Here is a 27,938-nt window from a genome sequence, read left to right as displayed (position 1 = left end):
CCCGCCCCCGCCGCGGACCGTTAGGCGCCCGCTGAGGAGAATGGGCGGGAACGGCCCCACCCCCCCCCCCAGCGGCCCGAGGTGGGGCGAAGGGGAAAAAAAAAACCTCGGGAAAAGTCCCGAGGTGAGGCTGAGGCAAAAGGTTCCTCTCCGAGGGGCTCGGGCTCTGCCTCGGGGAGGGGTTGGGTGAGGCAGGAGACGGGGTAGCCGCTGGGGGATCAAATGGCGGTGGATAAATCCCCCCCGTCCCTGATAACCCACCCTTCCATAAAACCCACTCCATCAACACCCCCCCCCGATAAATCCCCTCTCCATGAATCCCCGACAAAAAAAAAGCCGACAAAAAGCCCCCTTAACTCGACAAAAGCCCCCTTCAATCAACCCCCAAATAACCCCCCTCGATAAGACCCCCAAATAACCCCCCCCCACACACACCTCAATAAACCCCTTAGGGCAAAATTCCTCTCACAGGCTCAAAACCCGCTTCACTCACCTCAAAATCAAGCTCCAAGGCAGTATTGTGCGATTTCTCACACGAACAGCTCATGGTAAGGCACACTTTTACTAATAACAGCCATGTGGTTTAAAATTTAAGCACAAAATGGGTGTGATTTCTCACATGAAGAGTTCATGGTAAGGTACCATGGACTAGTTTTAGTAATAACACCCACACGCTTAAACATTTAAGCACAAAACACAGAGTGAGGAATATGCTTGTTACCAAAGTTTAAGATAGTCATAATAGTTTTCAGAACTTTCAGAAAATTTCTCGTAGTTTTCAGCTTGACAGCCTTGGGGCAGGGGTTACCAAGTAATGCAACCCAGCCTCTAGGTCAGCTTTTTAATTAGGTTCTCAAATTCTCCGTGAAGGCGGACAGCACCAGCTTCCTTCCCCATTGCAGCAAATGATCCATCTTTCCTATAATAGCCCTTTTGGCATCCGTCCAGTCGAAAGCAAATTAAATGGCCCATTAAGCACTCAAATGCTATGATAATTAATAGATTCAAGGACAGGCTAGTTCATAATATGTTCACTTTTTTCCAGTGGAACAACTTTATTTAAACGTACCAGTAGCACTAATTTCTCCACGAACATGTTTAGCTTGGCTGAGCGAGCAGTAAGCATCCTTATAGCTCAAGGACTCACAGATGCCTCAGATTTAATGAGAATTAGGGATGTATAACAGTAAAGTCTCTGGGAACTGCAGCCAGTGTACCTTTAGTATCACGTAACTGGGGCTGCGTTGTAAAATTCAATTGTGTCTCCTAAGAAACAAGTAGTAGGCATATCCAATAAATCTGAGCCCATGACAAATAGCTTCCAGGCAGAAAGATCTCCACTGGCTTAGTAATTTGAGGAGGCAATCTGATACCAAGTGGATTTCGTTAGAAAAAGATAAGGATTTAGAGGTTAAAGAAAGCCATATGTACTTTTACAGCTGCTTTCCTAGTTCTGCAATACCCCTCTATCTGCTCAAATCAAGGCTCAGCTCTCCCTTAAGAAGTACCAGCCAGCACGTTGTACACCTCGCAATGTGTAGCTACTAACACCTACCTAGATAGCAGTTGTTTTTTCCCCTCTCTGCCTCATTCCCCATGCCATAAGCCACCACACTCTGTCTTATGTTACTGCAGGTCACTTACTGCATTTTTTCCAGATTTTAGCCCCACCTATCCCAACCATAACCACCCCAGGCTTGAGATAAGACAACTGAAATACAAATAAGCTTCTAGGAAGGAAAAAACAAAACCAATTCTCAATTATCTTCAGCTCCCATGCCTGAGGAACAGATGAAACCAGAAATGGAAATGTAAAATACCTGCATGCCCTAATTTCTTTTGCCCATCGTGTTTTAATCTCTCTTCCAGTCTTGCGTCTGAGAGAGCAGTCTGCCCAGCTGACATTCCGCAAAAAAGTGGACCCACAGTGTCACCTAGTGGCACCAGAAAAATCACCGTCTGGTCTCCAGCTTCAAGTAAGAACACTAGTATTTTACCTCTCATTCCCCCAGGTCCTTTTAAAATACTGCTTCTTTGCAAAACGAGCATGAATCCAGTCTTCAGACCTAGTTTTTTATGTAAATGACCAAACTTTATTGAAGTTAGCAGGACTGTTAAGAAAGCAGAATATTTTACACCTCAAATAGAGTTAGAGCTAATTCTCATGAGTACAGTACAAATAAAAGCGAATATAAAAGGACATCCTCCTTCCACCAGATTCCATTATTTGTAAAATAAATGCAGTCAAGTTTAAAAACATACTAAGCTTCAATGCTAGCAATCAGAAAGTTTCACTGTTCATATGGTTTTATTCCAAAGATTTCATAATGCAGCAGAATTTCACAGCCACAATGAAAAGATTTATGGCAGTTTGATACAAGTAAATTTTCAAAATTGTCAAAAGGCCTTAAAAACGTTATCTGCAGTTTTAAATGAATTATGATGAACTCTAAGGAGAAAAAAAAATGTCAAAAAAAACACACTTCAGATGCATATGAAATGCAAAAATAATGCCCTGCAGGCTCCTGCAAAAATGTTGACTTGCCCTCAGAGAGTCAGCACAGCTTCTGGATCAGCACTAAAATACATTGGTTCCAGCAGTGGGCACACCATTCCAGTTGCACAGAGAAAAATGGAGTAGTAGGTCTTGATCATTGGCAGTTTTGAGAAAGAAAGTCATGTTGCACTCAGTTTAAAATGCTTTAGCTGATTGATTCCAAGCAAAACCAAATGCTTTCATTATCATAAAAAAACAGCTGTGCCCTTTACATGTATTAAAGTGCATTTAGTTACCAGTTTTAAAGCAGGTCACAAAGTCCCTTTGAAATTGGTCCCTAAGCACTGCAGTCGCATTTGTAGTGGTACAAGTAGTGTATTACACAAAGCCTGCTCCACACCACCGAGAGAGCAGGGGCATTCTCTAAGTCGTTAGCGAAACAGGTACCAGAGTTCAAAAAGGATAAGACAACAGGAGTACAGAAGAGCTCTGTTCCCACCCTGTGGACAGCCACTACCTGTTGATGCCATCCCACAGCCACAGATTCTCATTTCCATGCCCCTAAGTGTCCCCTTTGCAGGCTCCCACAGTACTTTTCTGGTTGAGATCATTTGTACATCTGATTCCCTTAATGTCGATGTGCAGTATAGCATCACTTGCATGGAGGGCAGCTGTTTGTTAAAGCTAAAAACACCAATTTAAAAAGGCCCAGCACCTTGCAGCGAGTTTTAGAGTAAAAGGCCAATTTATTCTTCATCATCATCATCTTCATAGTAACGGTTCCTTTTGATCTGTTCTTCCACAGAGAGGTCTTCCATATCTTCACCCTCCCAGAAACCAACGTCTTGGGATTTGCGATTCTGGTTTGGAGATGATTCCTTAGCAGTCAAGACACTGGAAAAGCTGGAATGTTTAGGAGAATCGGGTTCGAGGAATTCTTCATTTGGGGTTTGCTTCTCTTCCATACCGTGTTCTTCCTCATCTGTCTCTTCATTCGCCTGGCCATTTTCCACAAAGTTATGCTCTGCTGTTTTGGTAACAGGCAATTCCCGCTCTTCCTCTGTATTTTTCTCTTCAGCATTCTGGATGTTTCTATTCTCCACCTTCTTTTCCTTTTGCTTTTTGTCCACCCCCTCTCTCTCTAGTTCCTCACCTCTTTTCAACGTGTCTCTCTCTGCCTTAGGAGAAGCTGCATTGTCTGTTTTATGGCCTTTAACAGATACTGTTCTAAACGAGGCTGCTACTGTAAAGGGACGACTTCTCTCCTTTAGTGAGGAAGATCTTCTCAACTTCTTGAGATCCAGATCCACATCCTCCAGCACATCTGGCTTGGAAGTCTCTTCTTCTGGGGGCCATTTGGGTTTGAATACTTTGATGCCCTCCTCCAGGGCACTTCCTTGAACACTTTGGTCAGATGGAGGCGGCCAGGCAATCCTGAGCTTTTTTGTTTCTGCTGGTCTCTCTTCTCTTTCAGGCAAAGCTGAGGCTTTGGCTTCCATACTTGCTGCCAGAACTCCTACTTTTGCAATCGGGGCATCCTCTACTCCTGGGTTTTGAGAACTGTCTGTTGCATTTATGCCATGGAGAGTTTTCTCCGGGGATTCTTCACATTCAGTTTTGCTTGCCCATAATTCCTTGTGCTGTTTGTGTCCAAAGCCTTCATCATAATTGCCTTTGGCTTTGAAGAGCTGATTGAAGTGAGGCTTGCAGTAAATATTCCCACGCAGAGACGCATACGTCCCAAGACTGTTCAGAAAGACACAAAGTCAAATGTTAGCGTTCAGCCACTGCGGTGGGTGTAGATTTCAGTTATGCTGCTGAACAGATCCAATTTCTTCCAATGTGTTCAGGAAAGACAATCTTACAGCTTTCAGAGGTTGGTACAACCCTTTTTTCAAGTATCAGGAGCTTGACATTATACCTTTCCCCCAACAAGTGACATTATGAGTAAAAAAAAAATAGACTGCATCAAGTGCAGAGGCCCCTGGCAGAACCAGGACTGTGTTACCACTCATAAGCTCACGTTCAATTCACTGTAGTTGCCTTCACCTCAGCTAAGCCTGAACAACAATTTACTCAGCTTCTGAGAAGAGGAAAGCCCCGCTTCCTAGAAGGCAGCCAAGCAGAGCAGTGTGTTTACCTGAGTTTACTGTTGCAATAGGAACAGCGGAAACAGCTGATGTGGAACACCTGCTGGTTGGCAAAGAGCCTTTCCATGGGGTACACGGTCTTCTGACACCCAACGCAGGTTTCCTTCGCTGGCAATTGGAACTTCTACGGGAAGAAGAGAAAGCTCGTTAGCTGGAAAATTAATCAACTGCTAGACTTGGCTCGGGTTCATGCGCAGCTTCCAGCGGGCTCAGAAAAACTGCTGCATTTCTGCAGCTCAGTGCTAATTCTGGTAGAGTGGGTTCTGGGGGGCAATGCATGAGTCAGGTATGGTGAGCCCACAGGGGTTGGTGTGGTTTGACAGCCAAGATTTTGCCCCATTGCAAGCTGAGCAGTGGCTGAGAAGGAACAATAAAAATACTAGAACTCAGTTATAACTTTAAGCCAGTTCCCAGAAATCTGCCTGATCTATTTCTCCAACCTCATTTTTTTTTCTTTATAGGAAAATGATGAAGAAATATTAGGCTAGATTATGGTCATTATAAGATTTACCAAAATTAGTAAAGTTGTCATAAAAAAAAGATCTGAAATGACTTCAAAATAAATAGCTAGATGGTGGAGAAAGAAAAGGAGTGGAACAGGCTGCTCTCAGCAGTTTGAAATCCATTTTTGCTAAATGCTCCCTTCTTTTAGTGACAAGAAAATAGTCTGCACAGATGCAGACAGCAGGAAACACTTCTGACTTCATTTGTAAGTAATTCCAGTTCTATAGCAAAGAAACCATACTCGGGTTTCAGCACAAACAGCCCTCAAACTCACCCAAGACTTAAAGTTGAGCAGGGCTTTGAGGTTAAACAGCTAAAAATGTTTATGTACTCACTAAGAGAATTTCCTGAGAATTTAGTGCAAGGGTAAACTTAAACGCTAAGGAGTCAAGTGTCGCTGCTGGGCTGTATGGGAACAGTTTCAGACTTTGTGTTCTGAAAGCATCAAGAAAACAAGTATGTTGTCCATGAAAAAGGTCACTTGATGCCACGCACTTCTCGGAAACTGTTATGGTTGGCCAGCAGGGAAGATACCTTAAAAAAAAAAAAATCAATTTGCAGATGAAAAATTGGCATTCTCAGGCTGCCCCTTGATTTTACTATTTTAGCATCAGCGTAAAAGTGCCTAGGCTCCATATCCATGGGTTTGCATAGACACTCTGATATCGTAGCTTGCCTTTTCCAAAGAATTACCTGCTACAAACTTAGTAAAAACCTTTGAGGAAAATATGGCTAAGGAGAAAAAACAGGAAGGTGACAGGAAAACATCATTACATAAATTTATTTATACCAGACAAGAAACAATGGTTAGGCAATGAAAGTTACAATATGCAAGGGACAGATTGCTGAAGACAGAGCCAGCTGAAGTCAGTTTGTCACAGCCATAAAATTTGCTGCCAATTTAATCCCAGTTCAACAGCTATGTAAATTTTTTAAGGCACTACTTTAAGTAATAGTAGATTAAATTTTTAATTATGATGGCAGCTTGACCAAAAAGAATTCAGAGCTCCTTTTGAAAAGAGCCACAATCTCTAGGTGCCGCCAGAACTGCATACGAACTCCAAATTTTGAGTTGCTAAAAGGAATCTCAAAAAATGAGAGCATTTACCAATTCAAGCAAAAATATGGTCATCCACATTTGCCACAGGAAGCAAGGCAGCAACAATTTGCTTGCCCATCAAAAAGACTCTCCCCAGTAGCTCAGTTTTGCTTGCAACATTACATTACAGCGCCGGCATGTGCTTCTGCAATGCACGTCCCCATCTAGGAAGAGGAACTTACTTGTGTATCAATGAGCCCTGTGCCTGATGAGAGGTGTTTTGGGGTGTGAAGAGAAAGAAATTCCTTTCCAGGCATACTACAAATAGGAGCTACAGGAGGAAGGTGAGGTCCAGTAAATATAAAAAACTTGAGAGAAAGCTGAGAGTTGAGCTCACATTAGGAGGGAAGCAGAAGGCAGGAGTAGAGATTAGGAACCAAGAACAGGAAACAGAAGCTGGAAGAGACAAATAGGAACCTGACATGAATAAACAGCATCTGGGTTTCTATCTGAGCAGTGCAGCATCAAAAGCAGTAACAAGGTAGAGAACTAAACCAGTTATACTAATAGAAAGAGATTGCAGAGGACCGAAACACGTAGCCTGCACACATCTTGGGTGCTTTAACAGAACGAGATTATAAAACCATCACAGACAGCAGACTGATTTTGCATACTGGCATTTACACTCCAGAACACTAGGAACCCACATCTCAGTGGGCTCAGTGAGGTCAGCGTTGTTCCTCCCTAAGAGGGGGAAAACAACAAAAGCCCAGTTGTTTCCTCAAGAGCGAGCCAGGAAGTCTGTGGCAGCCCAGGGAACAGGCATCCTACCTCCAGACAGCGCACGTGACAGGCACGTAGAGCATGATCAAAATGTTCAGAACTGCAGTTTGGGTGGCTCATAAGATTTGCAAACACATTCCTATCAAAGAAGTTCTCCATCTGCCTTATAGCCCTTGCTAATGGAAATTTTACATTAAAGACTTGTTGTTAGGAATGCCAGACTTGATTTTGGAGGGTCACTCACCCTTTATAATAAGTTCCTACCGATTGCAGTTGCTTGGGGAACAGCTGGAAGAGGAGGGTACAGGGCCAGGTCCCAACCTTCTGACGGCTCTGGGGTTCAGGATCAAGACCTGAAGGCTGCTCTGTAGGAGCTCTGACTTTACAGACAAACCCCGACAGGATCTGCATCCTGATTTCCCTGCTCAACCCCTTTTCCCCACACTGAAGTGAAAGTGGTGGCCACACCACTTCAGCAGCAGCAAGGGAGCTCCCAGCAAGCAACTCCAACTTCACCTCTGAAGAAGAACTGACAGCTTGGAGGTGCTTCTCCAACCAGAACTCAAGTTCCCTCATGAACAGCCAGATCAGATAGTGACAGTTGCTGCCAGACCCTTTGCTGCATTAAGGCTTTGTAGTATTCAGTAGAGAAGAAAGTTGGTTTTAACCATTGCCAATGTTGCAGAATAAATAGCTCCTTTACCTTCACTGCTTTTGGCAGAGATGCATCTGCCTGGCCAAGTGATTTGGAACCAGAGTTTTGCTGTTTTGTGCCAGCAGGTTTCTGAACTTCTGTCTCGCTCTCCAGGTTTTGTCCAACTAAGGGAGCAGAGCAGGAAGAAAAGATAATTACGATACTGATAAAACCAAACAGCAAGCCTACCAACTAAGGGCTGAAACATTCATTTGCTATTAAACCATTAGATCTAGACCAAACCAATTTATTTAAAAACAATAGATCTATTCCTCCCACGTACCAGAAAACCTAAGTTGATACATAAAGAAAACTAAAATATGGACATCTAACTCCAATGAAGTACTCTTAATTTCTGCAAAGTGCTCGTGCGTGGGCTTGAATTCAGGTGTAAAGCTAACGCAGCATAAGAACATGCTCGAGTACTTTAATAAACAGGAACTTGTCTACCTCTGGTCAACATCAAAGATATTAATGCAGGATGATCACCAAATAAGTATACCCAGCGCAGGACACACTTTCAGTATGATACAGGCTTTCATAGGATTAAATTCATCATCTGAAGGAGTGATCTCAAGTATCCTACACACTACTGGGCAGAGTTGGTGCTTTTCCTCATCCATGCACTCTACTCTTGGTGAGGTGGGAAGACAAGTGCTTACCATTGCCATCCTCGGAAAGGCTGGAGTGGAAAGATGAGCTGTTTTCACCTAGGGAAACCTGCAAGAGAATATTAGACCATGAATACTGCGACCTTCAGAAGGCTGAATGATAACATCCCAAATAATACGCAGACAATCTGACAGTATAAGCACCAGGACAGGAAGAGACTGGCCATGCTAAGGTGCACATGAAGCTACTTTTGGTTTGTGAGGCACACAACAGCAGCCAGTTGACTGCCAGTGATGTTCTGTCCTCGCTACAAGGCAGCCACCCTCACACACTTACAGCTGCTGCAACACACGGATCACCTGCTGTAGTATTCACACAAACATTGGGGTTTTGTTTCCCCAAGCACCTGCAGCTTGTACATCTTTCTCTGTTAGTTATTAAAAAGCCCTGTTGATTTTGTTGAGGTACCTCCTCAGTTTTCTTACTGAGAAATCCCTTGACATCAAGCAAGACACATTTAGTGCAAATCAAGCTTTTTATAAAGCTCTTGATCTAGACTTGTTAAACCTGGCACTATTGCTATGAAATCAAATAGTTATAAGTAGCTGAGAAACTGAAACACTGTAACAAGATTAAATGCAGATCATCATTAATTCACTTTAATGATTGAACAGTCCATTGCAAGCAACTGATGTTTGCAAATTAATGAGTTAACAGCTGAAGCAAGTTAAATTAACATATATAACTTATAAATTAACATACGTTCTACTGAACAAATCACTACCCCTAGTATACTGGGAAGTGCATCAGTGCTTTCCATGTCTGAGTCACACATGTCTGGTTACTAAATCTTTCATGGATTCAGTATAAAAATGATGGAGGTTAGCAAGTTTCTTTTGCTCCCTTTTCACCAGAGGATTCCTGCCTCTGATGTTTATTAATAGGAGTTTTAATTAGACTTCCCAACTTGATGATGTCATTTCAAAGGAACAATCCTCCCTCTCAAACAATGTTCTGTTCAGGCTCTTTATCGCACCTGGAATCCTCAACAAGCAACTTCGCAATTACTGCTGAATACAAGAGATTTTATTCAAATCTCCCATTCAACAGCAGGGAAGTATTCGGATTTCACAAGTGCTCTTTTTAATTAACTCACCTTTTAGCAAAAGCAGTCTGGACCAGCTAAACATGAAGCTGCTCAGCTGTCAGCGAGGAACAGCTGAAAGCAACAGTTTGGCCCCCTGCCCAAGGAAGGCTGGAAAGCTCTAAAAGCCCTCCTGGCATTAGGCTGCCACGTGTTCAGCATGGCTTGAATACACAGTACCCCAGTTATTATTCAGCTACTTTTATCCTGTCTGCTACCCCCAGTTTAGTATACAAATGCTTGAGCATGCTTTATTATCTCTGTATTCACGGAGTAATTTAGCCTCTATTTGCAGCTGAAGCTCAAAAACAGGGGCAAGCCCAAACTGTCATTCACAGCTACCTTAAGCAAAATTTAGCCACTAAATGCAGAAGTGGTGAAAAGTCCCTTTACGTGTGTCACAGAAAGCTTTTCATACTTTCATTTATTTTAAAAAAACAACCAAATACGTAGTTGTGAATCGTTATTTTATGGTTGGCAACATGACACAGAAAAATTCTGGTGACTTCACTGTAATCAAATGTTAAGGGCAGAGTCAAAATAGAGGAACTGAACACAAAAACAAAGGTTTCAGCTCTAGTCAGCAACTCAATCCCCTAAAAAAGAATACGTAAGCATGATATTCAAGGATTCTGCCACACTACAGACACGTCATCATTGAGAAGACAGGGGAACTCTCCAAGAACACTGGTAAGATTTATCTCTAGATATTCTCTTAATTCTCTTATTCAGCTTAAAAAGACTTTCACTGAGACCTGCTATCTTATAATTCATATAATATAACCTAAACAAAAACAAAAAAGGAATTTTGCAGTGTGTAAATAGTACCTGCTGCTCAGGTTCAATTTCTAGATGGCATGGGGAACAAGCATTTCAGATGACCCTCTTCAACTTGTTCCACTTAGAGTGGAGTCCTTGACCTCCACCAGCATGAGCATCTTACCTTCTCCCCATCCTGATAGGAAATGGTGTCCTCAAAACTTGGTGGCATATTCTCCTTCTGCTCAGATTTGTAATTCTTGAGTTCACTTTCACTGGCTTGAATCTCATTCTATAGAATAAAGCACTTGAAAGTTGACAGGTTCTTTTCTCCTAGGAAAGCACTTCCTATTTTTCTTCCTTTTTTTTTTTCTTTTTTTTAAACTGTTTTCCTAGCATATACATTGATGGAAGGAACATAAAAATCTATACACACTTGCTAAGTGATGCATTTTAATGAGGAAGAAAGATGGGGCTGTAGAATTTTACTCTAGTCTATGAAGGTAATGGCAGCCCTTTTCCTTGCTTCCAGATTTTCATTTGAAATCAGTTCTTTTGTTTTCCCCTGCTCACTCCACATTTTCCTTTCCTAGATATGTTAATTTTTCACTTGAAGTGATGAATATTTCAAGACAAGCATCATCTAAAGCACCATGTAATTAATGTAATTCAACATAAAAGCAAATCAGACCCTTGTTTCTGTGCTAGTCAAAAAAAATACTGTTATTTACCAAGATCTCTGTACTTTACGAACTGTCTTAAGATCTACACAAAAGAATCTTTCAGACTTTAAAAAACAAATCCAGTGAAGTCTTGTGTTTCATTGCCACAGGATTTGAGATAATTGGAGAAAGACTCATGCCATGCACAAGGCATTTTCTCTGTAACATGGAAGAGAAATAGCCAAATGCCAGCACCAGCAGCTTACTGGATTCTGTAAACCAATCGTGTCTGATAGGTATGTAATTAAGTGTTGCTGTTTTAATACATAGATCTCTAAGTATGTTTTTCCTCACCTCTGTCCCCTTTCTGTATCGCTTGCAACGTTACAGAAATAAATTGCTTCTCACCCTCACTCTAACCAACTGTAAAAACACCTACCAGCTTTAATCCAGACCTAATCAGTCCACAATGCCCTCAAAACAGTTGCTCCCATGACAGATTATGTCCTTCCTTTGTAGCACATTTTCAGAGAAGGGAAATACAAATAGCACACTACCATATCAAAGACTCATCGTTTCCTTGGCAGCACAGAAAGAAAACATCCAAGAGTTACGGTTTACTGGAAGTACTGCAAACAGCCTCGTCAGCATCTTACCTGCTGCCCTAATTGATGGGGCAAGCCAAAAATCAAGAGATTCTGCCAAATGGGATCTAAGAGCATGACACTGGACTGACTCTCAAACTGATAGCACTGGACATTTGTAAATTATGGTCTCAAGAATATCTATGGTAAATCTCTTGACATTAGGACATAATGTAGTGGATCAGCTACCACTCCAAGCCACAAACTGGAAAAGATGATCTAGCAAACTGAATGCAGGTGAGAAACAGGACTTGGAAATCAGCAATTTGCAGTTAATGCCATTTGTTGCACTGGATGTAATTACTTTCTACTCCTTCCATGAAGTTTACTTGACTTTTCTCCCAAGGGCTGGAGAATTAAGCCCATGCTGCACATGAAATTCAAAAATCATTTCAGCTGGGTAGAGATTTTAGCATCATTATAAAGACATGTGGGAAGCACGCATTCTTCTAAACCCTAGGAACAACATTTTTGGCTTTTACTTCCAGTGCAAGTTTCATAACTTTAAAGGGTCTCTCCCATTAAAATTTATTAGGATGGTTAACAAAAGGCATGCTTAAACAGTAAAAGTTCCCATCATTAAGCAAAAGCATAAGACAGTTCCAGCAAATGTAGTTAAGCACGTTTTATCTTCTTTTATTAAAAGCTTAGATTCTTGCAGTCTTTTCAGCTGCAGCAGTTTACTATGATTCAATTAATTGCTCACTTCCTGTTCAAATATCTGCACAACTGACATACGTTAACTCACTGCAAGGTCAGCTGGAATGAGATAATGGGTGAGAAAACCTGAAGGAAGGTGAAAACAAAAGGGAGAAAAACTGCCTGGTGAACTCAAGGCTGCAGGCCAAGAAATCTGGGTTCTGTGCACTGCAGGACACTGAAAGTTGCTCCTGCTGCTGTGCCTCAGTTTTCCCTAGCTTACAACTAATGCACATTACAGATTTCTTTTTAATTCAAAAAAGAAAAAAAAAAAACACAGAGCTACAGACAGGCAGAAAGAAAAAGTTCAGCTACGTTTCAGAAGCACCTCAGTCAGGGTACCAGCAATTAATTCCCTTGAAAACTTTCATGATCATTGCAGCAAGATGCAAGTACTTATTTCTCCCTGCAGTCTGTAGAGGGTCTTCATCAGAAATGAATCCTACAAGCACAGAGGTCTTTTCAAAACAAGATGGCATTATCTTCAAATGGCCTGGTTGCCCTAAGATCTTCTTTCCAGCCTCAGGCTAGGGCAAAAATTCACTTCTGCACAAGCCAAAGCTCAACAGACTTACCGTGGTAGCAAGGCCTGTGGAACTGCCCTGCTTGGACACAGCTGCCTGGTATTTTGCCAGCCTATCCTTTATTGAAGTTTCTGATAAACGGGGCATCTCCAGGCTTTTCTTGGGCTCTGCCCTATCTGGGCTGAGTGCAGGACTAGTATCTACAAGATGCCCTGGAAAAGAATTACATGAATAAAGAGTAACTTTCGTGAACACCAACAGACTTGTGTGCAAAAACATTTACTAATCCATCCCTTCACTAGTACTAAGACCACAGAAATTCCAGGTCTCAAGAACATAGAAATGCTTCAAATTCTCATAATTTATCCAGCTGGTTTCAGAAACAATACATCCATGTGCCCAACCCTGAAGATTGTTTTAGGGTTACTGTCAAATGACAGCAGCTGCTACAGTGGCTAAATGGAAATAAGATTCATTCCTGTAATGGAACAGTTATCAAAGTCTTTTGTGGAGGACATGAAAACGAAGTTTCACCTGCCACTTCCACCTTCTCTGTGAAAATAAGTTATCACATGACATGCTGAAGATGAGGATCTCAACAGCAAGCATGAAATAATTCAGTTTAGCCTCACTCATCTTGGCAAGATTTTTTGTAGAAGGGACAAGAATTAAAGCAACAGGGAAGATGATACTGTCTTGTCAGTTCTCTACTTAGTTTCTAAAATAGATTGACTATTAAAAAGTAGTCATAGGATTATCCTAGAATTAAAATGCAGGAAAAAAACGGGTTCCATTCCTGAACTTGCTAGTTATCCCATGCTTTGGTTTCCTGTGCTTAAAGAGTTAAGGGTTTAACATTCACAGCAAGACTCAGTTCATTAAATGTGATGATCGCATGGACCTTACAGATGGAAGATGGCTGCACTTCTATTTCTTAAAAGGCAAAAATTATTTCCATTGTATTGTATAAAGTAAATTTTAACTTTATAAACTAAAAAAACAATTGGGTATTACTGACCTGATGTACTGTGGCTCTTCTCTCCTTGGCCAACATCAAGGTCTTCCGAAGAGAAGCTGTTTTCAGAAATCCTCCTACTGACTGCTGTCTTCCTCTGGTCTCTAGGGACCTGGTAGAGACAAAACCCACCTATCAGCTGCCTGGACAAACAAAGATTGTTGCACTTAATCCTTTAAGATGCACAGGTGTCACTAGCAAATCTGCTTTGCTAGAATAAACAACTCTAGCAGGTGACATCTTATTTAACCAATATAAAGTTTGATCACAGAATACATGACCCTCCGTCACCTGGAAAAATATTTTGTGCAGAGGTTTGTAGGTGCCCTTTGACAAGCTATATTTGTTGAAAAATCAGAACCACACACCAGATTTTTAGGCATTTATGGCTGCAAGTACAAAACTTCAGTCTAGATTTTTGCAGCTCATACAATTTCTTTTGAAGTTAATGTTCAGGGTAATTTTATGAAGTTTTTAAATCAGAAAGAAGTATGAAAGGAGTATGCTATCAAAAATTTGCATGGATTTTCAGGAACAAAAAGGAGAAAAAATACTATTGCAATGAAAGTTATCTAGATCTACTTGTTTTGATTTGGGTAGCTCATGCATTTGGTACCAAATAATTCCCTAATTAGGTCTGATAAGGCTTAAGTAGCACAGTGCTAGAGATAAATATTCTCAGATATCCAGGATAATCACTACTTGCAAGGCTGGACAGTTTTGTAGCTACCACAGAAGTGCTCTGACTGGCTCAATCAGATTTAATACACGTGTGTTGAGACCAACTCCCCAAATCTAGTGCTCAATAAAAGAAATTGTGAAAAAGCAGCTTTGCCAAATGCTCACGAAATGCAGATTTTAATTGGACTTCACCAAGATATTTTGACTTGCAGCTACGGAAGACATCCTACGAAATACTTCAGGTGATAGATCTTTGTTCTCTCCCTCCCTCAGAAGAGTTAAATCACGGAGCCAGTTGGAAATTACAATTGAGGCTAATGCAAGGAAAAAGGCAGGTTTGGCAAGATGCTCCAACCACACATCCCCGCCTCCCCACCCCCTTCCAACAAGTTTCTTATTTGCTGGTCACCAAACTGAAGGAAATTCCAAAGTTTTATTTTAACAGAACCGCACTGTAAGATAATCACTGTGAAAAATCAGGCTGCTTTGGCATACAAAACAGCAACTTTACCAGGAAAGGAAAATGCAGCTGGAAAGCCTCTCTTTCCATTAGCATGGGAAATATTTTTTATTTCTGTGGTTTAAGACTTCGGTAACTTTTCTTACTGGAAAAGAGCTTAGCTATGACAAGTCTTTTCCTTCCATTGAGTGTGTTGATAGGTTCAGTTTGGGAGTGTCTGCACACTTGTAAGAACTTGCAGATTCCTCATTCTGTGCAAACTACCCTTAGATGATTCTTATTAAGCTGATGTCCGCTTTCATGTCATCTTGAGCCTGAAGTTCTTACAGCTCAGAAATTTGTCATTAAAGGATCTAGCTTTTGACTAGTATATGGGAAAGGTCATTATTGGCAGAATATATCTGAAGACAACATCCTGTGAGGACACAGAAAATAAAATGTTTCTTAGTTTCTTAGCCTGTTTGAAACCCCAAACTACTTTATCACTGCCCTACTGAATTCAGAGAAGCTGGGTTTCTTTTTTTTTAAATCTTTTTTTTAACATGGCACCACATACAGTTTGTTGCACACAGCAAGACCGACAAATCTACAAAAGGAACAAAAAAAGCTTGCAGTACAGACACATGAGAAGTTTAACTGGTCAGCAGCATGCATAAGGAAGAATTCACCACCAGGGAACAAAGGTCAAGAAATGTAGATTCCGTGTCTGGCATTCCAAGACTCCAGAAACTCTCAGCATCTTTCTGGAGAAAAAAGGCAGCTAGAAATCCAGACTGGAAACTTGTTCGAGTTGTCCCCTCTCATTCTCCTTTCTTTCAGAATCTCATTTCAATTTATTTTCATTGTGGTTTGCCTTCAGTAACATGCAGAACTGCCCTCATGTTGAGAGGGCAAAGGAAGCGCTATTATTACTGAAATTAATTATTAAACAAATTAAACTTCTACATGAGAGGTGGCAAAGGGCCAGCAAGCTGCCAAACAATTCTGACAAGGATTCATCAGCCTGTTGCCACCAGCAGAAGTTCTGGATCAGCTGTTAGCATCTCATCTAGGCACATAAAATCAACTTCTTCCAAGCAATAAAAATTCAGATTTTACCAGCACTTAAGGATTCCTCAGAAAGAGCCTTGTCTGCGACCGTATTACCTTCATCTAACTTGAAGGCTGCATGAGTTCTGACTCGAAAACGAGCAGCTTTCCCCCCCATTTTATCACCATGCTGCAGAATCCAGTGCAGCAGGAAGTGTTCAATTATCAGAGGCAGCCATCTCATGACCAGTTAGGCAGACTGAGTTACTGTCAGCTGAATCACCTCCAGTTCTGCCTGCTCCTCTCCTGGCCCCTCTGATACCTAGGGGTGTTACAGCATCCCCTAAAGAACTTTCCTGGAGACGAGCTGAATAACACAGTTTGCCTGTTTTGAGATTAAAAACCCAGAACACCAATATACAAAAGCTTTAGATACAGGTCAGAGATATTTCTGTAAAAAACTTAGTACTAAAACCTGCAAATAGCAAGCCACAGCTGTGTGGATTTTATATCAACAGTCTTATATTGTGGAAGAAAAAAAAAAAAAACAGAGTACTAGAAAAAAATATTTACCAAAGACGAGGGACTTTCTCCATTAGCACCAATAGACTGACCACAAGCAATTAGGATGATTAGGGTTCACAGGAGGTAACACCTTTAGCCTGAAGGAATCCCCAACTCCCAGCCTTACGCTTATGGCACTCAGTTCTCTTTTCAGTCCTGGCTGGGCCCCTATCCCAGTGCCACAGCTTCTGCTACTTGCAAAATGAAATAAAATATTCCTTGTGTCTGGAAAGCCCCAAGGTTCTAAGACAAAAGAGGCGAGTGCAGAGGTACCACAAACAGAGTTAAGAGCATTTCGCCTAGGGCACCAGGAGTTGTTGGGCAAAAGACCAAATAAAAGTTACACCTATTTCATTATAAATAACTGTGTCAAATGTGACCCTGCACACCAGGCTAGATCCACAAGACACAGTAAGTTTTTGCCTTAAAGGAAAAAGCACAAAGCAACTTAGAACAAGCAGATCTACAATATTGCTTTAAAAAGTTGTCTCTTTCTTCTCTTCTGACTATCCTTGTGTATGTTTTTGCTGTCACTTACTGGAAAAATTCTTTGAAATTGATAAAAGACTTCATGTTCAGCCTTTGCTTAGTGCTGAACCAATCTAGACTGATATTCCTGCTTCTAGTTCAGACTATTGTCTCAAGAAGCATTTTTATTGCATCTTCATGGAAGAAAAATATCTGGCTTCTATTTAAATAGCAGAAGATGGAGCAAGATCTGAACAAACAGATGAAGAAACTAAGAGGGTTTTGCTTATAGTTCCAAACATCAGAATAGGTTTGTTTAGAGTGTGAGATGGGGTCAGGAAATCCAGGCTCTAATCTGGATTCTTGCCATGGACTTACCCAGCAACCAGGCAAGTTATTTTATCTTTACTGCCATGACGTTATAGCAGTGCTGCTGCTTAGCTTATACAGATGTTTTGTCAGGAAAGCTCTGGCAGTGCTTATTCCACAAGGCTGAAGTAAATACTAAGGAGAATTACCGTCCCTCAGGTGAAGTATTGCTTCCACTTAAATCAGGGGTTTATCATCAGACAGAGCTCAGGAAAAGCATAAATGAAAGATGCAACTGCAAAGCTTGCAGTTAAACTTGTACCACATTGCTTCCTACCTTCTTGAAGAAGGTCTGTGTTGCCATAGTGCCTAACTATCTTCATTGTACAGGACTACATGATCTCATCCTCAAAGCCTCAGATAAAACCCCACAACCAGAAATCTTACAGTGGGGTGTTCAAATCACAAAGACTTCAGAGTCTAATCACAAAAGCTTCAGAGCACTTCATGCCTTTTCCCTTCCAAAATTAAAAACCAACCAGATTAACTTGGAATAGGAACAGAATTTGAACCTAACCTGAATAGTTTCATATTTAGCACATGATATTTACTGTCTTCAGTTGGTTTTCAACCACATTCGAATGACTAAGCTTCACAGCAATTTCAGTTCCAGATTCAATCAGCTCCAAAACAATTTATTCCCCAGGCTATGATAAAGTTACTTCAAGTCCAGCTGCAAAACGGTACTTTCCTGCAGAATCCTGGCTGACGAATCCTACAGCAAGAGTTCAGATAAGTGCTATCAAGAGATCACCCTCTTCAGCCCAACCTTTCGATAGCCGTGATGGTATGGGCAGTTCTTACATAAGGACAAAGACTACAAAACCTAAGTTGCAAAATTACTATATACAGACCTAAAATTCACTTTAACACAGAGCTGCTCCTCTGAAGCCCTTAACGGATAGATATTTTTTGAAATTTTGTACAAAATGTATTTGTTTTACTCGGTACTGCAAGAAAACCACCCGCAGTAAAACAAAGCCAGAAGTAAAGGAAAATATGAGAAAACTGGAAAATCCACCAGCATCAAGGCCTCAGGACTATGTTGCAAGTCACTGGCATATGCAACTCATTTTCTAGTTAAGCAATTCTCCCCCGGGACACACAGTCTGCAGTCCACATGCAGGATCAGATTTCATGAGCAGTTGTAGGAAAATGCAAGCCCTGTGCATTTGCAAGTCAAAACTAGTGAAGGCAGGCGCTCATCTGGCTATCTTTGCTTATTTTTTTCCTGGTGAGGGGTTTTTGATAAGAAACATTTGTTAAGATATGAGGGTGAGAGAACAGCAAGGAAAAGATGGGAGCGTTTCACAGTACTTTTAGATACCCGCATTTTTATACACCTATATGTGTGACACACATCCAGACACGTATAAAGCTCCTGACTCTGGCAAGTATTTCCATCTCAGCTGCCCGAGACTGCTGAGCTCATTTCAAACAGTTACTTTCTCTTTTATATGTAACTATTTATGTTTTGCACAATTTGTTTACATAATTCACCTTAATCCTCGGGAGATAAACACTCCCTGGTTGTTTAAAAGAGGAAAAGCAGTAAATTCCATACTTAATTTTCCCCATCTTAAACTGCAAACCTCTACCAAAAGCAAATCCATCTTACATCTGCAATAAGCAGTCACAAATACTGACAAATCCAAGCTCTCTACACGTATTTGTTTAGCTCAAATAAGTTAGTAACAGCAGCTACGCGATGTTTCACCTAAAACAATGAATACAATTACACACAGAGTCAATAATAGCTCCGAGCCACTCCCTCCAGGGACTTTTCCTGGTGCCCAGGAGGCAGCAAAGCTTTAGTTTCTCTTAAGATTTGAAAGGACAGATCCTTACCTTGGTCTGAGCCGCTTCACCTTTTTCAAACATCATCTTCAGCTTGTTCAGAGGGACGCTGTACTTCTCTATCTTCCCCGAGGAGTCCGTGTTTTCACTAGCTTCAGGCTTTTCCGCTTCTCTGGGCTCTCTCAGACAGTTTTCCATTTTACCACTCTCCACTGAGTGGCTTTTAGACTTTTTGCTGTCAACAGCGGGACCCGGCAGCTGGCCAGCGGTGCCAGAAGAGGCCTGGGCGTGAGATGCGGTGCCGGCTGCTGGGCTTTGCTCCGGGTCTGAGCAAGAGGCAGGGCTGTTCCCGACTCCAAACTCAGAGCTTGCGACCTTGTGCCCAACCTCAGCACAGCTGCTTCGGAGCGTTTCCTTCCGAGACTCCGTTCCCAGCACTGGATTCTCCCACTTCTTCTTTAGCACGCTCAGATTCCCCCTTTTAAAATGAGGGGGAAGATTTTCTGTGCTCTGCAAAGAACAAGAAGTTAATTCCAGTTATATGCCTGATGAAGCACTAAAACACTTCCTTTCTATGCGAAAGGAAGTTAAAGGCTCAGCACTGAGCTCCGCTCTCGGCTTTTTCAGACAGCTGTGAATAGTTACAACTGTGCCACATGGAGAAAGCATCCAGGATAGGAAAGGAAGGAGGGGGGAGAAAAGTCAGGAGCTAAAGCAGGAAGTGAGCAAACAGGATGGCCTTATAAGGAAAAAGGGAGTCAAGGTCTAATGAGTTAAATGCCACAAAAGGCTTCAATCCACACATGGAGGAAAAGGGACCCAAATCCACGCTGCAAGGGTCTCTAGTCCTGGAACAAGCAAGCAGTGAAAACACAGCCACATGAGGCATGGGTGCTGTGCCAGGCATTGCAGTGTCTTCCAGCTGGTTCAGAAGACAATAACTAGGAGGTCATCCAAAAACCTACTGATTAGCTCACAGAAACCACTGCTTTGTAGGTCTTTTGTGTTTCTGCTATCAGCTAACCAAAGCCTTTTACTTACAAGAGATCCCTCTTCAGTATTTTATACCACTCAGTGTAAGGCTTAAGCTAAGTACCGACAAGAAATTGCTCTCGGCTCCCATTCATAAACACCAGGCTGCTTGCTGGAGTTCTTCTATTTCCTTGACACATCGAAAGCTCAGAGAGGACACATCCACACACCCCCCAAGTGCTGCCTTACCATCGTGAGTTAGATGGTACTACGTGGAGCAGAAATACTGCTCCCATTCAAATGCTTTCCAGACGAGTTTTACTTACACGTAGTTACCTCTCCCCACAGTAACAGACCAGCCCACGTTTGATTCATTCAAATCCAATACCTGCCAGCATTGCATTTTTGCTGTCTCTCCCTTACGGAGAGGGCTCTGTATCAAACTCATTGCAAGTGGAACAGGTCTGCAAGGCTTACAGGAATTAATCAGGATTAGCGGCTATATTAGGATTTAAGTCTCTCACCCTATTACTCTTCTGGTCACATTTTGAACAGTGCTTTGCAAATTAACTTGAATCCACCTAGGCTTCAAAAAGATCAGCTCGCTTGCTGACTGTATTTAGAAGAAAGTACTAGAGTTGTAAGGCAAATGTTGTAATACAACAGACATACTCAAAAGTGCGCAGCAGGTTTCCACCTCTGCACGTGAGACATATTGCTATGAAGTCCTGGCATTCTTTATAACACAAGTCATTCTTGCTTGGGACTCGCCTGTCCCTGATCATAAAAGCAACGAAGAAAACTTAAGACTGGAGAGTAACTTTTAGAACACTTATTTTGCCACACTTGTATTCCAAACAGAAGAACGACTCCTCAAGCATTAAAGAGCTCAAAGAAGTGTGCTCTAGCAAAGCCTTACCTATATATCCTGTAAACGTTGTTGGTCTTTCAAAAGGAAAATTAAAGGATCTGCTTATAAAAACAGACCCAAGTCTTCCTGCCTGGCCTTCCACCAGGGTGACCCCAGAATAGTGAGTGCAATGTAGTTCATGGGGGATGAAAGGATCTAAACAGAGCCAAAAAGGATGGTTTTCCCTCACTCGGGGACATTTTGAACTTCGCAAGTCACTTCCCAGAAGATCCCCTTTAACAGATTCTATAGTTATCAAAGAGATGCATGTTAGATTTCAGAGGCTGGCAGTTTCTTTTAAGCAGGCTTTTAAATTTAGTTAAGAAAGGAAGAGGTACCACATAACTGCCTGCAGCTAAGAACAAAGAGGTTGTGGTTAGAAATGAAGACTGACAGCCAACTCGTTCTGCCTTTTGCTTAAAAGTGAATTGGTGATTCAATATATAGCTTTGGGCAAGTCACTTGATTTTCTTTCCTTTCATTCACACTGGGAAAGGGAAGGGGAATGGGTCAAAGGCAGTCACTGTGTCTAAGCTAAGTTTTCTGTAGGACACATAGCAACAGCTTTGATATTCCCAAAATAAACTATCACAGGAACGTTTCATGTAGGTGATCCATTTTTGATGCAGAGTGTTGCTTATTGCCTAGGAAACAAATACTCACACTTCTTTTTTTCTCAGCAGTGGCTTCTTCAGCTGCTTTCTGATACCTTCGAGAAAGAGAATGGAGAAAAAAAAAAACAAACAGTTTTTAACTAGGACACTGAATACTCATGAAGACAGTTGAGATTTCATTTCCACCTAAGATTCTGTGCACTTACCAGACCTATCAAATAAAACCAAAGGCTGGAAAAATAGTAGCAAACAGTATCTGAACAATGCACAGCGATAGACACATTTTACATTCAGCTCACAATAATAACGTGCGTTGATAATTTTCATTAGCTAAGCACTCTCATTCTCAAATATAGACAATTTACCTTGGAATAGCTGTATTGTTTCTCCCACCCAGCTGTCTGCTGTGCCCCTTTGCAGGAATAACTCAGCTATTTATACAGCAGCTGCTGAACCGTAACAAATTACAGCTTGGCATACGCAGAAAATCTACATAAGTGCCAGTTTATCTTACTATGCTGGGCTGTAAACTGCACCAATTCAGCAGTTGCTTCAGGAGCAGCTGAACTATCCCAAGCAGTGGAAACAGCAATCACAGTCCTCTGAAGATAAGCCTCCCTGGATCATGAATCAAAGTCCTTTAAGAAGCTATAGAAAACTCCCAGCAATCTGCACGCTACACGCAGCAATCTGCGCTCCACTCCGCAGCTAGGAGCACACAGACCACACTGATCAGCCCAAGGTGACTGCACTTTGCTTTTGCCATGCCCAAATTAATCAGATAAGACAAATTTTGCCATTTTTAACCAGAGCTCTGCCTTTTTGGAGAGAAGAATCATGACTCAACATGTTTCTGTCTTTCTTATCTGTGGAATTCTACTTTTGATAGGACTGTGAATGTGTTACAGGCCATAAACAAGGCACTAATGTTATAATAGTCCTCAGCTTCAGACCTTAAATAATTTCTGGTATCAAACCAAGAACTAATGTATATCAGGGGCTTGGTTCCTTCTAAGATGGAAAAAAAAAATACTTATGAGCAAATAAATACCTGTTCTGCAACTCATTTCTCTTAGTGATTTTTTTTCCTGTTTTGAAAGGTGTGCTCCCACGTACATTTCTTCTCTTGTTATGCTGGAGAGTGGACAAATTGCACCCTTGCTTATTTCTGCTCAACAAGCTGCATTTACTGTACAGACTGAGAGCTGCTACAGGATTGTAGGTAGCTCTCTTTAATCAATACAGATGTATTAACCTATATCTTTTATACTACAGAGCTTCCATAATTTGAATGAGACATGCTGAGAAAGTAAGTTTATGGTGAAAGAGAGATCAATACGGGAAGAATCAACAGAGACATGGGGATGAAAGTCCAGAAAACATAAACAAGGATTGAAGAGTTCCAGGCAGCGCTCACGGTAAGGCAGCCCACTACAGAGCACTGCTCAAGTCTCTGCCTGTTGCAAATTTGCATTGCTCTGACCTGGCAAAACTGATTACCTAGACACCATGGGAATTTTAAAAAGTATTTTCACATACAAATATTTAGGTATCAGCGATTTAGAAAGATTATGCTCCTCACTGTTAGTGGCAGAGTTGGCAAAGCCAGTAAAGTAAGTAGGACTGTGTTTTTGCAAGGAACTGACACTGCTTATGTAGAGGGGCTCCACTTGATTAAGGAATAGCAGTTTGGATTACTTCCAGTAAGCCCTTTCCAAAGGATTATCAACATTTAGCAAGATGACCAGGTTCTGTAATCAAGTTTCAATGAGTGAATAAATCACCTTAACAAGCGTGGTCAAAGCAAGCGGCTTCTCCCTAGGACAGAGTACTTGAAGAGTAATAGCTGTGTTTGTGTAAAGTCCACATCACAATTATCTTTCCTTTATAGCCTCTATAAAGTTTCTCCCACTCTCAAGATTTAAATAAAACCTTGGTGCACTGTTAATGCAGTAGACTAGCTGACTGGGCTGCCCCTCTCTCATTGAAAATTCAGGCTCTAGTCTAGCTATTTCCTTAAGGAAATGCTTGTTTTTTCCCAAAAACACATAGGTTAGTGCCACTCATCTTTCCCAGCTTATAAAATATCATTTAATGATTTGATTGCAATCTATCATCCATCTCTCAGAGAAAAGGGATGGGTAGCATTCCTTTTCTAAACCAGTATTGTGAGACAGCTGGAAGTGACATCTGTGAAGAACATAGCTACTGCTATATTCCCTTAAAGAGCTCTTCCTAGAGGGTTACATCCATCACCAGCAGTTGACAGAACTACAAATTCTAACTGGTCTCCAGTTAACCAATAACATGTTAATGTTACTTTTTAAAGTACTGGCCAGGAAATGCCACGTTAAGAAAGAAGCCGATCTAGCTCATGACTAAGCTGTAAAAGCCCATTTCTGATGGAGTAAAAGTCTTATCAGCAATAGCTGCCTGCACTCCAATGCTCTGCCCTCAAAACCAAATTGTAACTCGACAGAGAACGCTGTACTTTCTGACAGCAGGTAGAAGAGATTATAATTCTGATTGCTGAAACGATATAACATCAGCACCTAAACAAAGTTTTGCACAGTACATATTAAGCCAGAACTTTAAATGCCTCCAGAGTGACACTATTTTTGAGAAGCAAAGCAACTGTCAGCCAAGCAGTACTGTTAAGGTTCCAGCTGCCAACCCCCCCCGACATATTGTGTTCAGAAGCCTCACAGCACTTACCTGGAGAACCTCTCCAGAAGAGCTGATGACTTATTCCCATTGACCAGAGAGAGCTCTTTTGCAGTGATTTTCAAAGACTGTGAAGCCCATTGTCTTCTGTTAAATGGGGAAGGCTCCATCTTATCACCATGAACACCTACGCAGGAAGAAAGTACAGTGTCAGTCAATACAGAGCAGAAAAGTAGTTTCACAGCACGATTTGATATTAAGTCACTGCTCAGGAACCTAGCATACTAGTGCCACCAAGTCCCAATCATTCAGGATCTTGTCCACCAACTGACTAAAAAAAACAGCATCAGATTAAAGTTATAATTTCCTCTGCAGACGCCACTGAGATGGGGCCCTTGATAAAAACACTAGCCACAAGAAATGGGGCGAGAGATAAGCTGTGAACCAGAACACGAGGAAGAAGCAGGCTGTGATTAAAAAGGATGCTAACGTGAAGCTCTGTGTTTCCTTTAGACACGTGCACACAGACAGCCTCCAGGAAGCCCTAGTGTGCCCTCTCTTGTTCTGCTTTCTGAACCAAATGTGCTGGCATTTATGTAAGAAGGCTTGAGTTATGAAACCTAAGAGGATGTAATTCCTATGCAAACATTTTTCATTCACCCTGGCAGCATTCACTCTTAATGCCGCAGCCGTTTCCTCCGTGAGCTGAAGTAAGTCTTGTGTTCATGCAGGCAGCTGTGAACCTCACGTTGCAATTGTTATTGGTTACCTAAAGGAATACTTTTGACCGCCCTGTCTTGCTGTAAACCAGAAGAGATTTTGTGCAGCTTTTCACTACAGAAGCCAACAAGGCATATCAGATTTTTACTTTTACTTAGTTTTCTTTTGTGGAGGAGGAAAGGAGGGGAGATTAATTTAAAGAGTTCCTTGATAAGACAAAAATAAAGCTTATGGGGCAACGCCTTTCCTTTTTTCCTCTTTTCTTTTATCCCTAGTCTCATGTCATACAATGCCTGCAGCAAGTGCACTAACTGATCCTACAACGCTAACGTCGGGCAGGCTGATCTCATTCTCATTTTTTTCCATCAGTTTCTTTAACTGATTTGCCCCGTTAGGTCACAGAATTCTAGAAGTCTGAGTACAGGTCTGCTTCACCACTAGGCGCATTTGAAGGAACACCTTCAGAGAACTTGGTATCAACAGCCATATGTAAGGAAGACCCATGTTTCTGAAATCCTCGGAGGCATATAATGCAATTCCTCATAAGAGACAGATTTGGGATGCTGTAACACCTCAGTCCAAAGGAATTCAGCTGCAGGATGCAGAATCTGACTGATCTGGTGAGAATTCAGATCGGAGGAACCTGATTTCCAGTTCTGAGAGGGGAACACTGGGTCCACGAGGTGCCCGCTTGTTGCTGGAACCATAGGAACCTCTCCAGTGCTGCACCCTGCTGCTGTGTAGAGATAAAACAGGCAGCAGATGAGCATGTTGCTGTCTTGGTGGATGTAGTCAGGAAGAGTGGGACTTTCTCTAACATTCCTTAATTCACCTGACGTAATGGAGGGAATGACACACCACGCCAGCACATGTTTTTTCAAGATCATCATTTAGATGGTGCTTTTAGATATGCAGGTTGAACTATCACGGCAAACGAGACAAGTTACACCAAAATTGTTGGGGTGTTGAAACACTGAAACTACTTATCTATGTTATGGTTGCAGCTTACTGCAGCTTCAGACTCATTCCCAACTCAGGTAGGCTCTAAAATGCATCCCTCTTTCAACTAGGGAGAGAAACTCTGCCTGAAGAGTTACTTTTTGAAATTTATAGTTTGCAGAAAACAGTTTGCGTCACTAAATTACCCTCTTCTGTTAACCTGAGAAGTTTTGTCCAGACTAAACTAGAAAAATGATGCTGTTCTCCAGGTTTTAAATAGTTACCAGTCTCTGCCAACTGCACAAATGATCATCCACAAAGGATCTAATTAGAATACGAGGAGCACTCAACTTTCCCACTTTTAAACAAGCACACTTTACGTACAAATAAATATGCATTCCTCGGATTACATGATGCAGTCGCTACAACAAGCCCAGCAGCAAACACTTAGCATAAAGATTTAACAAAGCCACAGAACACATACATGGAGACTGTAGTTAAAATTTACTCCTGAGAAACATCTCTGTTAAAAAGGAAAAACCAACCCAACTCAGCTGTGTAACGCTACGGTTTAAACTTTTGTTTTATGATTATTCTTGAGCCAAAGAAGAGATCATCTGAAGGCCCACTTTGCAGTTCCAATCACCTTTCTCTCAATTGAATCAGTTTTGCACAGGAAACAGTAGCAGGGCATTCATTAGAAGCCTCCCCTGGCAGAGATAACAGCTTGCTGATTGACGTGCACCTTACACGGAAGGACAGCTTCAGGAAAATATTGAGAAAACACAATCTAGTTAAATTGTGCAGAAAATACTCCTGATTTTGATGCCTATGCATTCCACTGAAGCACTCACTGTTTATGGATACATTTTTCCACCCCGTTGTGTCATTGTTTGGTTTCTTATTGTTCAGCTCTCCATTTTCTCCATTACAGCCACAGGTGCATTAAGACAATTAGGACCGTTGTGGCAAAATCTCTTCCTAGAGGCAGCAGCTACTGCTGGGTCATTCAAACCGTAAGCTAAGAAGCACATTTGGAATCTCAGGCACAATTCACGACAAAAAGCAGCACGCCAAGATGCCCAGAAACTCGCGCTCCCGCATTTTTAATGCCATTCCACATTCTTTGCCCCTTCCTGCATGCTTACGGCTTCAACTCACTTGAGCATTTTTGTGCTTCTTTTGCTGCTCATTCTGAACACTTTTTCCAAGTTGTTCCAAGAAATAACCTTTTACTGTAGGTATTAAATTTTTAAACAAGACCATGAGCACGGTGCAGGTTACGTTTAACACGGCATAGAGTCCAAAGGAGATAGAGAAGGAGAAAAGGAACCTGTGAGACAGCAGGGAAGGAAAGGACCACGATATAACCACCGTAACGCACCCAACCCGGCTCCGGTGACCCTACCAGGCACCTCGCAGCAGGATAAAACCCCATAAACCCCCATAAAACCCCATAAAGCAGGACCAAACCCCATAAAGTCCTTCAAGAAGGACCGCCGCTTAACGAAGGCCCCAGAGGGGCTGCTTACAGGTGGCTGCAGTGCAGGGCACCTGCCCAAGCAGCTCGCGGGCTGCTCCCCAGCAGCACGGCCCCGCTGCCTCCCGCCCCGCCCGGTACCGAGCCGGCCGTGCCCTGCTCACCGGCAGCCCCGGGAGGGGAAGGTCGGAGGGGTGCAATAACGGGCACCGGGCACTGGCACAGATCGCTCCCCAGCGCCAGGCTCCGGAACAGGACGGGAGAACCCGGCACCGGTTCCGCACCGCGTCCCGGTCCCCGGTCCCGGTCCGAGACCCAGCCCCCGGTCCCAGTCCCGGTCCCGGGTCCCGTCCCACGCCCGTTCCCGTCCCTGTGTCCCCGTGTCCCTGTCCCTGTGCCCGTCCCGTCCCCGTCCCCGGTCCCGGTCCCCCCCTCTCGCACCTGTCGCAACGGCAGCACCGACTGCGCCCCCCCCGCCCGCGGCGGCACCGGGCAGCCGCTCGGCCACGCCCCCGGCCACGCCCCCTCGCCACGCCCACACACCG

The 27,938-nt window shown here is 42.3% G+C and overlaps 1 protein-coding gene and 1 long non-coding RNA gene across 6 annotated transcripts; one reads left to right on the top strand and one right to left on the bottom strand.

Moving 5' to 3' along the window:
* The first annotated feature begins 39 nt into the window (after window positions 1–39).
* On the top strand, window positions 40–22,981 carry LOC140000903 (uncharacterized). Of its 3 annotated transcripts, none has more exons than XR_011806119.1 (4): window positions 40–124; window positions 1,870–1,976; window positions 11,015–11,140; window positions 22,866–22,981. It is a non-coding gene; the product is annotated as an uncharacterized lncRNA (long non-coding RNA). The 3 variants fall into 3 exon arrangements; XR_011806118.1 differs by lacking the exon at window positions 40–124 and adding an exon at window positions 299–548; XR_011806120.1 differs by lacking the exons at window positions 40–124; window positions 1,870–1,976 and adding an exon at window positions 9,589–10,113.
* Window positions 2,071–27,938, bottom strand: LIMA1 (LIM domain and actin binding 1). Of its 3 annotated transcripts, none has more exons than XM_027445293.3 (11): window positions 27,835–27,938; window positions 24,306–24,441; window positions 21,640–21,685; window positions 19,146–19,604; window positions 13,730–13,838; window positions 12,763–12,923; window positions 10,367–10,474; window positions 8,330–8,387; window positions 7,677–7,792; window positions 4,638–4,771; window positions 2,071–4,243 (listed from the first exon to the last, which is right to left on the bottom strand). In XM_027445293.3, exons 2-11 carry the CDS (start codon window positions 24,422–24,424, stop codon window positions 3,244–3,246), a joined length of 2,310 nt encoding a protein of 769 aa, XP_027301094.2. In that variant the 5' UTR covers window positions 24,425–24,441; window positions 27,835–27,938; the 3' UTR covers window positions 2,071–3,243. The 3 variants fall into 3 exon arrangements, with proteins under 3 accessions (XP_027301094.2, XP_071888096.1, XP_071888095.1); XM_072031995.1 differs by lacking the exon at window positions 27,835–27,938 and adding an exon at window positions 27,075–27,093; XM_072031994.1 differs by lacking the exon at window positions 10,367–10,474.

The sequence above is a fragment of the Anas platyrhynchos genome, chromosome 34, assembly GCF_047663525.1.
Source record: "Anas platyrhynchos isolate ZD024472 breed Pekin duck chromosome 34, IASCAAS_PekinDuck_T2T, whole genome shotgun sequence".
NCBI lineage: Eukaryota > Metazoa > Chordata > Aves > Anseriformes > Anatidae > Anas > Anas platyrhynchos.
Note: the sequence above shows the minus strand (reverse complement) of the source record. Positions and strands in the feature narration are given on the sequence as shown.

Coding starts and splice junctions, on each gene's coding strand:
- LIMA1 (XM_027445293.3), bottom strand. CDS start 24,424: ATGGAGCCTTCCCCATTTAACAGAAGACAATGGGCTTCACAGTCTTTG. Junction 21,686..24,305: donor CTTCTGGAGAGGTTCTCCAG/GTAAGTGCTGTG, acceptor TCTTTCTCGAAG/GTATCAGAAAGCAGCTGAAG. Junction 4,772..7,676: donor CTCTGCCAAAAGCAGTGAAG/GTAAAGGAGCTA, acceptor TTCTTCCCGTAG/AAGTTCCAATTGCCAGCGAA.